The sequence below is a fragment of the Cyprinodon variegatus genome, unplaced genomic scaffold (genome assembly GCF_000732505.1).
Source record: "Cyprinodon variegatus isolate N-32 unplaced genomic scaffold, C_variegatus-1.0 Scaffold136, whole genome shotgun sequence".
NCBI lineage: Eukaryota > Metazoa > Chordata > Actinopteri > Cyprinodontiformes > Cyprinodontidae > Cyprinodon > Cyprinodon variegatus.
Genome location: NW_015150589.1, coordinates 983,881 through 994,902, shown reverse-complemented (window position 1 = coordinate 994,902; position 11,022 = coordinate 983,881). Strand labels below are relative to the sequence as shown.

General features: G+C 43.1%; 1 protein-coding gene across 1 annotated transcript in view; it reads right to left on the bottom strand.

Annotated features, from left to right (window-relative positions):
- nwd1 (NACHT and WD repeat domain containing 1) overlaps positions 1-10,441 on the bottom strand; it is a 13,962-nt gene extending 3,521 nt beyond the window's left edge. The window contains exons 1-15 of the mRNA XM_015376527.1: positions 10,247-10,441; positions 9,338-9,423; positions 8,621-8,737; positions 8,010-8,364; positions 6,628-7,936; positions 6,069-6,272; positions 5,196-5,349; positions 4,932-5,049; positions 3,989-4,153; positions 3,720-3,917; positions 3,504-3,626; positions 3,197-3,396; positions 2,514-2,762; positions 1,138-1,228; positions 876-1,024 (exon numbers count right to left, since the gene is read on the bottom strand). Coding sequence (XP_015232013.1) covers positions 876-1,024; positions 1,138-1,228; positions 2,514-2,762; positions 3,197-3,396; positions 3,504-3,626; positions 3,720-3,917; positions 3,989-4,153; positions 4,932-5,049; positions 5,196-5,349; positions 6,069-6,272; positions 6,628-7,936; positions 8,010-8,364; positions 8,621-8,737; positions 9,338-9,423; positions 10,247-10,364 — 3,636 coding nt within the window. The 5' untranslated portion in view covers positions 10,365-10,441. The remainder of the gene's footprint in view (positions 1-875; positions 1,025-1,137; positions 1,229-2,513; positions 2,763-3,196; positions 3,397-3,503; positions 3,627-3,719; positions 3,918-3,988; positions 4,154-4,931; positions 5,050-5,195; positions 5,350-6,068; positions 6,273-6,627; positions 7,937-8,009; positions 8,365-8,620; positions 8,738-9,337; positions 9,424-10,246) is intronic.
- Positions 10,442-11,022: the final 581 nt, after the last annotated feature.

The following is an 11,022-nucleotide window of genomic DNA, read 5'->3' as shown; positions in this document are numbered from 1 at the left end:
ATATATATATATATATATATATATGGGTGAGTATTTGCATGAGTGTTATGATACGATATGAGTCATGATACTTTGGTCATGATATCATCACGATATTTCAATATCACTATATATTGGGATATTTTTTACCAGCTATCAAAATTAAATGTAGAGCTAAAAAAGTGTGTACTGGGTATGTTCATCAGAACATATTGATCATTTAGTTCATTTGGTATCCATGTTCTTTGGGGTTAGAGTCAGTTAACCTCTTCCCCTGTGACTGCTTCAACTACGTACATATATAGCACTGACGCTGCACAGTAAAAAGGGCTCCACTGTCTCCAAAACTGGCAGAGCAGAAGTAGCACGTTTTCTCCTCATGGTTTTAGGAAAATGTTTGCCTTGTTTTCAAGCCGATATGAGGAACTGAAAAATCGATATCATATCAGGCAGCTGAAAATCACATATCATCATCATGTATCGGCAAATCGATCAAAATTTATATATATATATATATATATATATATATATATATATATATATATATATATATATATATATTGTTGCTATAACTATTTTTCTTATTCTAAATGTGTATTATCTTATTCCATTGGAAAACTATGTAACTTGCCTGCTCAAATGAATGACAAATTAAATTATTTCAGGAAAAAGCTACTTATCTAGATCTAAATGTTTTGCAGAGTACAAGGGCTCTAGCGGTTTCAAAGATTTTCTGCTGTTTCTTCGTTTTTTTAATTTTTGTCTGTATATGAAACTTTGTTATGGTTTTTAAAATAAAAAAATATTCTTGATTTTTTAAACTGGTGTATAGAAATGGCTGCACCTGTTGCTGTATGAAGAGTAAAAAAAAACTGATCGCTGTGTTTGATTCTCACTCGGATCAGCTGGTCTGCAGCTCCAGAGACGACGTGTCTGCAGTCTGAGGACACGCAGGCTGATAAAACCACGTCATCGTGCTGCAGGTCCAGGAAGCTTTCCGCAGAGACACCTGAGATGTTGAACAGACTCAGAGTCCTTTCACAGCCTGAAGACAACAGATAAACAGCAGAAAAGATTCAGGTTTCGATCCAATTTGAACCAGTTTATCTGCAGGACTTCTTCCTGATTCAGAACCAGTCTGGTTTCTGTGGTGGCTACCTGCATAAAGGATTTTCTCATCCTCAGAAACTGAGACCAGAGAGGGATGTGGAGGGAACTTGGTGACATTTTGACTTCCTGACCTGGAGATCTGCAGACAGAAAGATCATGTTCCCATGGTTACAGTAAACACCTTCAGCTGTTTGTACTGTAAGCTGGGATGGAAAATTTAAACTTAACATGAATAATTCTACAGCTGAATCCTGTTAATCCCATCTGTGATCATTTTTAATACTGCCTCAAACATTAAAATAGCCATAAAGAACCTCTAACACTTGTTTTATCTTATAAGAATAGAATAGAATAGAATTCAACTTTATTGTCATTGCACTGTCACAAGTACAAGCAACGAAATGCAGTTAGCATCTATCCAGAAGTGCTATACAGGATATAAATATGCATTACAAGTGTACAGAGGGTATGTATAAATAGACTATAAAATGTATGTATAAACAGTATAACAGCATTAACAGTGATTGAGGCTGTAAAGGCATTCATCAGAGCATGTTTTAAATTATTATTATTATTATTAGTAGTAGTAGTGCTTTAGTAGTATTCAAAAATACTTTCTTTTGGTTTATGCTTTATTGTGTATAGATAGATTTATGTTTGCCTATTCATTGTCATGAACAATTGTGTAGATTCAAATTGAGGTTTATTCATGTTAAAACATTATTTTTTTCTTTGATTAAACTGTTTTTTTGTAAATTGTCTTGAGATGAAGTGTGTTGTAAATAAACTAATTTGAATTATTTCAGTTTCATGTGTGTTTATTACTATCTGGGGATTAATTTGCTGGGCTCCAGGGCTGGTCCAGGAACCCAGGCGGACGGCGGCAGTGAGCCAGCCAGGGACCCTGCTTCTCCCTGGTACGGTAAGGCAGGCGGGGGGAAGCATACTGTCACCGGGTCGGGTTCGGTAGCTCCGTCCCCGACTGGCTCCTTCCCGGACCAGCCCTGGAGCTGACGGCTTGGTTCTGCTGCACTGTATTTCACCAAAATTCTGGAAATTTTTTTCAAATCCCCCCTGGACATTGTTTTAGGTATGAAAAGTAGGACATGTCCGGGAAAAATATCACGTCTGGTCAGTGAGTGCTTGTTGCTATGATGCGTCTTTGCTCAGCAGCTTCGCTTGTTGTAAACCAACGAATCAGCGCACAGCTCATCTAAATGTTCATCAGCATACCATAAATGGAAGCAAACCTGTAGTTTCATTCCATGGCTTATAACCAGGCTTGCATTAGGGCTTATAGAACAGCAAATATGCCATTCACAGTGTTACACGGCCTATTCAGAGACCTTAAGGACCAGGACCAAATACACTATAGAATCATTCTATGACCTCTTTAAAGAGTTGCATTAATTACGAAAACTCCCCTGATGCAGGAATCCGTCCTCCGACACCACAAACACCTTCCCCTGTTTAGGCGCCACCGCCGCCTTCACTGGTGTCAGGCTTCGAGTCAGCTTTACCACAGTCTGGGTGCCAGTAACCAGGTCAAATGTTTTGACCCGATTTGAGTCTGACAGAAACACCACAGAATCCCCCAGAACCCCCAAAATCAGCGAGGCATCCTCGCTGTTGCAGAGCTGGATCTCTGATCCATCCGGCCTCCAAACCTTCACCTGCAACAAGATCACAGCTGTCACATTCTGAGGAAACACACCTGGGCTGGTCAGGACCAGGTCCAACAGGCATAGAGGCGCTAAGCCACAGCTGAGAAAGATAAACCTGTGGAAAAAAGGTCTAATTGTTCTCCAGAGAGATCCCAAATGCCTAAAACTAAATTCATAATGACCTAAAACAGCAATTTAACACAAAAAAACAGAATAATAAGCTGAAAACAGAACCAGGAGATGTAAAAATTTCAAAACATTTATCAGGACACACAAAGAAACACAAACATTTGAGGAGAAGACCTGCTGACAGCAAGGAGACAGCAGGCTGACCTGGAATAGAGACAAATGCTAAAGACACAAACACACCACAGGTCCAGAATATTTTAAAAACACATAAAGCTGGAACTGATCTGGCTGATCAGACTCGGCCAGCTGCCTACCTGCGTCCAGGTCCAGGTGTAAACAAACAGCTCTGACACCTGCAGTTGGACTGAAGAGGGGGCGGACCCAGCAGGTCCCGCCTCTTGGATGCAGTGGAGCTCTTGGCCACTCTTCAAGCTCCACCTCTTCAGGGAGCCATCTGCAGCCAATGAGAGACAGTGGGTGGAGCTTTCTATGATCTTCACAGACACAATGGCCACTAGGGAGCAAACAAAAGAACACAGTTGTGTTAATGTCCGAGCTGTGAAGTATTGATGAAGTCTTTGAACAGTTTTAAATCCTCTCCACACAACAGTTTAGACTCACCTGTAGGTCCCTGCAGAGCATGAACGAGCTGTCTGTCACTGAGGTCCCAGACCGCCACCATGCCGTCAGCTGAACCAGTGACCAGCAGCTGCAGTGCCACACTGATGTCCAAACAGAGCACGCCTGAAAACAGTGACACACAACGACTCTGGGAGCAGAACCAGAATACGGGCCTACCCAGTCTGGGCCTAATCTTTCATCTCTCACAGCTCTGACCTCCGTGTTGTGTAGTCAGTGTGTGCTGCAGCGCCCCCCCTGGCTGCTGCAAGAAGCTGCTCTTTGGTATCAGAACTGGTTCTAGACACGATTGGAGCCAGTCGTCGCACTGGCTGCAGATCTGACCAATCACAGACTTGAAGGTGGAGGACAGTGAGGAGAGTCGGGCCAGCAGCTCCGAGTAAAACAGAGACTGGTCTATAATCAGAGAAACATCACATCAGATCCAGGGCCGACGGGCCCAAATGTTCCAGTTCATCCATACCAACCCATGTGACCCGACAGGACATCTAGGCTGGGCTTCATCAGGACCAGAGCATCATGGACCAGTCTGGTTTCAGAGCAGTCCATGTATCTGAAGCACTGGTCCAGGTCGCTGATCAAGCTGGACACTCCACAGACTCGGCTCTTACAGTACAGCCACTCAGCACTGCCTGCACACACAGAACCACAGAGACACTGGATAAAATGGAGTAACAGGCTGGGAGTTTATGAGGGAGAACCTGATGACAAAAACCTCCCAGATGGAAATAAACTTTATATAATTTCAGTCATAGAGTTAGAACTTCAATCCACTTGTTATCTGAGTGTGGCCTTTGATACCATACTAACAGCTTATCTTGGATTTGCTTTACTCCCACCCCCTTAGGTTGGTTTTATTCCCATCTTAGTGGTTACTCTCAGTCTGTCCAACTCCAATCCTTCAGTTCCTCTTCCTCCTCATAACTTCTGGTGGACCTTAGGGCTCTGTCCTGGGACCTCTTCTCTTTATCACCTATGTTCTTTCCCTTGGCAATTTTCCCCCCACGATTAACATTGGGTTTCATTGCTCTACCAATCTAGCAAGCCTAACTCTGAGGTTTCACCTTCCTCCAAAACTCCAAAGATTGTGTTTTTAAGACTACGTCTACGGTATATATTAACACAAACAGTATCAGAAATACAATTTCTTTTGATGATACTAAACTATTTATTGAAGGGTATATCATCTACAGAAATTATAGAATTGAATTAGGTAGTTAGAGTTGCACTCTAATACTCAGAATCACCTACCAGCAAAATTAGAACTGATCTGATGACATTTAACAATAAATTGTTATGGTTGCAAGATCATCTGCCTCAATGAAACCAGTACTTCTGTGTTGCGGTTATCGACCACCAAATACATCTGGACTTACTCAAAATAATAATCAGCATGACCCTTAGTCTTACCGACTACTTCCTGCCGTAGTTCTTCCCACAGACCAGCATGCAGCAAGTGATGAGGCAACTCTTGGAGCTTTCTAACGTTAGCCAATCCTGCAACGAACCACAATGGCTGGGGTGGGACCTTTAAAAGGGGAGAGCCAATCAAAAATCAGCCAAACATTTGTAAACTGCTATCAAAGGAAATGCATTAAATCAGACAGACACTTTGTTTATTCAACGTAACCACATTATGATTTCTCCTGATCGCTGCTAGAGGAATCCTGGTACCTTCCTGTCTGACAGCAGCAGTGTCAGACCCGGCAGAGACGCAGGCTTCAGTTTACCAGACCAGCAACCCAGGAAATACTCTGCCAGGATCCTGTGAGTCCGCCCCCGTCTCTCTGGTGTGAGATAGCGGGCTTTTACTATCTCAGAGAGAAGCCTAAACAGAAATGGTTTTAGTAAAAAGTAGAACAGAATAACCCAAAAGTCCCCTTTTGCTCATCCAATGAGAGATAGATTCAAATGAGAAGGATTGCGTACTTCGCTAGGAATCTCGAGCTTTAGCTGCAATGCTAAGTGACAAGTTTTGACTTTTTCTTGTTGGCTTCTGATGCCATCTGTGATGTGTAACACTGCCTAGTTATAATACCAATACTCTACTTTGCCCTTGGGAAACAAGAACAACTGAGGAAGTAAAGAATATTATTTTCTGGCTCTTCATCCAGTGTGGATGAAGTATTGTAGGACAAGATGCAGGCAAATGTCCTCTACGGCCACATGCTCATCCAGGAGGAGCAAGTCCTGAATGTCAATGCAAACTGGTTTTCCTAAGATAGACAACTTTCAACCTAATTGACTGCATGAGCTCATTGAATCATCTCTGTAAAGTGCCTTGAGATAGAAAATATCCTGAATTGGCTCTGTATAAATAAACGGAATTGAATTGAAACTGTAGAGCTTCATTAAGAACCATGACCCTGATCAATCAACCAAAAAGGAAACAGCAAGTTAGATCAGATCAACCTAACAATCTCAATGAGGACCAGAAGTTAATTCAGCTGTGGGAACTCTGCATCATCAGCTCACATCTCCTAGATTCTCAACATCTTGAGTTTTACTTAGTTCCAATAGAGGTCCAATATCTGATAATCAGTTTACCGGCTACGGAAGGCAATGACAGCAACTCCGTCAGTCCAACGCTCCTCGAGCTGGTCATTGAGGTCCCACTTGAGCCGGGCCCACAATATTGGGGGCAGCCGGATCAACGAAGGGGTCGGAGGGAGGGAATACCTGTATACCTCACAGATGATATCATCATCCAGGGACATGACATCACGCAGTTCTGCCTCCAACAGGCCTCTCCTGTAGCATAGAGAGTAAGGCATGTCTAGATTTAATGGGTCACCAAGAGATAATGTGATAGCAACCTTCCTGTCCATCTATGGTTTAAAGTCAAGGAGGGTAATCCAAACCCTTTGCCCACTCCAGAGGCCCTGAGGTCCTCTGAGACCAGAGGGGATATGGAGAACCTACAGGTAGTGCTTAAAATCAGTTCCTGTCATCTGACAAAAGAATATAATTATAATATATTGACCACTTAAGATAAAACCGGCAGATTTTCTTTTTTTGAGGCTCCTCACAACATCATACTGCTCAACATATTGTCAAACTGACATAAACTCCCTTATTGTTTCCCAGACATAAACCTCAACCTCACCTGGCTGATACAATGTATCCCAAGGCCCCGCCCACCAGTTTCTTTCCATGTTTGTCCTCCAGTTTTAGGAGGCGGCTTGACATCACTTCCTGTATGCTGCTGCCCAGCAACAGATCTGATGGTGGTGTGAAGGAAGTCCAGCGTTTGGCGGTGGAAAGGAGGAGTTTAAGGTGGAGAGGAGAGCCAGTGGCCTTGAAGTTCTGCAGCACAGCTTCTTTCTGCTGGCGGGTCAACGTCCGCTGAAACGCTTTCAGATAGGACTCTATAATCTGTTCCCCTTCATCACGAGACAGATGGTCCACCTCAAAGAGACACCCAGCAGCACCAAGCTTCAGCCGAAGGTTAGCAAACGCCTCACTGGTGGTGTCCATAGAGACAAGAAGGTGAACGTTGGGAGGGATATCTGTTGGTAGCCAGTGCAGTTTGTGAGCCTGATGTTCATCTGCAAGCTGCTCCAGAGAGTCTAAGATGACGAGCAGAGTCTGTCCCTGCTGAGAGACGTCCTCCAGCATGGTCTTGAAGAAATGTTGCAGCTCCAGGTGAGAGCTGACTGAAAGCAGAGAGGGTGGAGCCAGGCCACACGCTAGACACACCTGTAGGCAGATGCTGTGGAGAACATGGTTGATGTTGGGTCTGTGTGGGTGATTAGCAGCCAGCAGTCTGATCACCAGCACCACCTTGGCCTCCAGGACGCCTTGCATCTCCTGCGCCAGTTTGCACACGAGAGTGGTTTTTCCCATCCCAGCAGCACCGTGGATCACCAGCAAGCCATGATTGGCTGTGGTTGACTCCCACAAGGTGACGCTAATCTTTCCCAGAAGCCCATCTCTGCCATTGACACCTTTGCTCAACTCAGAGGCCATTGTAGAATGCTGCCTCACCTCTTCAACCAGCCAATCATATTCTTCTTCCTCTTTCTCTGTGCTCCCCCAGATCTTCCTCTTCCTCCCACCATCCACTGAGCCAACTTCCACTCCGATTTGGGTTGTCATCTGGGAGACAAACTGCTGACAGATGTTATCCAGGTACTCAGCATGCTCCTTGCGCTTTGGATCAATGCGTCCTTTGCTTAACTCTACACAGTGCAGATTGAGGACCTTCTTAGAAGTGTCATACAAACGTGATTTGAGCCCGATAAGGAGTTCCTGAGCTTCAGCATCCAGTAGCCCGTCCAAAGTGAGGTCCATGAGCTTGGCCAGACGTTTGGGTCTCTCCTTTATCCTCTGTCGGGGGATCTCCCGGACAAAGAGCAAAGCCGACGATTTCCGGCCGTTCCTCCAAAAGCCCTCATGGAACTCTCTTTCAGTGACTGAATAAGAAGCAGAAGAAGTTAGTCTTGCTAAACAAAAAGGAAAAGTTGAGAGATGTGTCTATACTCTTACCTGATGAGTAGAAGAGTTGTTTTTGCTCAGCTGTGATGTCTCCAGCATCCTCAGCCTCAGTGGCTGCAGTGCGCAGCAGCTTCAACAGCTGACTTTCAGTGAAGCGCCAGGACAGAAGATCGTTGTCATGCAGCTTCTCAACCTCAGGTCGGAGATCACTATAGTGTGGATATCGAGCAGTGACTGGTTGGAGGATGTAAGTGGGTGGAACAGAGTTGTTGTCCTTCAGAAACCACTCTTGCAGTTGCTGAACACCTTCCGGGTTTTTGTAAAGCTTAGAAAGAAGGATCTCAAACTGCTTTTCTGGGATGAAATGGGGAAGTGCTCGGTGGCCATACCTGTTCCCCAGCAGGCCCTTCATGACCCAGACATGAGGAAACAGGAAGAAGATAAAAAAAAAGGAAAATGTTATTTCAAAGTCAGAAAGCTTGAAAGTTTAAGGCAGCAATAATTTACTGCTGCAACTTTTCTAAGGGGTGTTTGGAGAACATGCCAATAAAGGAGGTAGATGGGTTCATCTCATTCAAGCTGTTAAGCACGGTTACATTGTTACACCAAAACCAAAACTTGTCAGGTTAAGGTGGAGACCATGAAGAACATCCAGCACTCACCACAAAGGCTGGACCAGCAGAAACTCTTTTACAGCTCTGGATCTCCTGCAGGGAGATCTCACAGTCTTCATGGTCTCCAAACAGGATGTTCTGAATCCCCCAGTTTAGATCCACCACCTAGACAGGAAGTGAAGTCACTTTCTGATCAGGGATTACAATAACTCAAAAGATGCAGATCGCACACAGAAGGAGTAAATGTGACTTCAAGTATCCCATGTTTCGATATTGAATTTCATCAGCTTGTGAAGTTTCTCTCTCTTCAAGAAATAAATTCACTATAAAGTTTTAACAAACTACAGGAAGTTAATTCACAGAGTTTAGGAGGAACACACAGGTTGCCTTTAAGGAACAAACTTAAGTTGTTATTTTCTTGCTCTGGTCATTGGTGTGAAACATCACAGCCAGTGGCGCCTCCAGAATCGTTTCATAGGGGTTGCCAGATGGGACCACTGAAAATCTTGAGTTGGCACACTGAAACTAAAAGCCATAATTTCAGGGTTTGAACCTACTATTGTGGTAAACCTGCCTGTACAAACCATGAAGACTTAAGTAAAAATCTACTCATATCTTGGTTTATTGTTTGATTTTTAATGTTACCTCGTTGGCTGTGCATAATGGGATGAAATTCTACACTGATGCCACGGCAATTTACACTGGCAAGTGGGTTGGCCGGGGCATTTAGCACCACTGATCACAGTGCTGCAGGTTTTAACTGACCTCAAAGACCAGTCCCAGACTGCGACAGAAGGACTGGACCTCTGGGTAAGCTCTCTCCAGCAGAGCTTTCCTCTCGCCGCTCATATCTGCACAGAAATTAAAAAGCAGTTCATTATGTCTACCTCAGAAATCAGTGAAAACCAAAAACGTTCCATTTATAACAGATTTCATGTCATTTAACTGGTTTTCTGGTGAAGACTTGGAACAAACCCAGTTAATGTTGGAGAACTTTTGCTTGGTGAAACTAACCATGGTAGCTAATCTATATAGCTGTATTAAATGACACAATCCACTGTAACAACATGCTCTTTCAAAAAGAGACAAATCTGCAAGTAAAAGGGTTCCCTTAGATAGAAACTTCAAACCTATCAGAGTAGAATATTTGCATGAACTGACTGGTATATAAAAAAAAATCCTCAGTCTTATTTGACAAGAAAATTATCTGTGGTCTCCAGATCAGAGAACAAATGCAAAACTTAATCTTGCAAACGCAGCTGGCAGAGCAAATTACTTTTTAAAGGGTCATCACTACAAATATGGAGAAGCTACTTTCTAATCTCCTTATAACACCTTATCCGGTGCCTTGAGATTAAATGTGATGCTGAATAGATGCTTTACAAATAATTTATGTTCACCAGATCATACTTAAGTAAACCTAAGTTCCTCAGACTTTCTCTGATCTCTGAGACCACAGAGTGAGAGGTTCCCATGTTGAACTGCTTCAAGACTGACTGAGAACCTCCTCCATGATGCTGCAGAATTTCTTCACAGTTTGCTTTATTTGTACCTTTTAAAAAGCTGTAGAGTAAAACTCCATATAGAACCTGTTTCTGCAGACCAGAATAAGGTTCTACATGGAGTTTCTGCAGACTGAGACTGCAATCTGAACTCAAACTAACAGAAACTGACCTGTAAAGGTGGAGCTGACGAATACTCGTATCATGTTGCTCTTTGTCCTCTGAGCTCCATCACAGTAGCCTCTCAGGATGTCCTGCAGACCAGAGCTCTGTCTTCCTTCTCCAGCCATCTCCTCAACCTCCTTGCTGTCTGCTTCTTCTTGTTCTCCAGCTTCTTTCTGATCACGGTGTCTCAGCTGCAGCCTGTTGTTTCCATCTGAGGGTTTCATCCACAACAACCTGCTCTCCCGGAGGAGCAACAGTTTAACTCAGCATTACCCTGTTTACACATGTCGTTAAGAAGCAGCAAAACGGATCTGGATTCAGCCACTCCTGAACAAACGGACCTGGATTTATTCAGTTGCCTCTTCATTGCTGCAGCTCAGTAAACCTCAACATCAGTAGTTTTTGGTCTGAGGTCACGTTTAGTTTTCATTGAAATGGAAGTCAGAATCAGAAAAGTTTTAGAAATAACATTAATTATTAATAATATATTAATATTTATTTATATGTAGGATCAATCTTATTTTAATGGAGGTAAAATTAAGCTTATTGGACTTTTTGATTTTATTTCAAACATTTAAAAACTTTGTGATGCAAATATTTTTATTTGTACTGCCAAATTTTTATATCAAACATTCTCAGAATCATTGACATGGGCAGACAGATGGACTAATAGACAGATGTTTTCCCTAAAATAAACTGAAATGACAAAACAGATTGAACTGGAGAAGGAATTTCAGGAACAAACTTTTTCCCCCTCCCCAACCTGAGTGTTTTTAGAGCAGG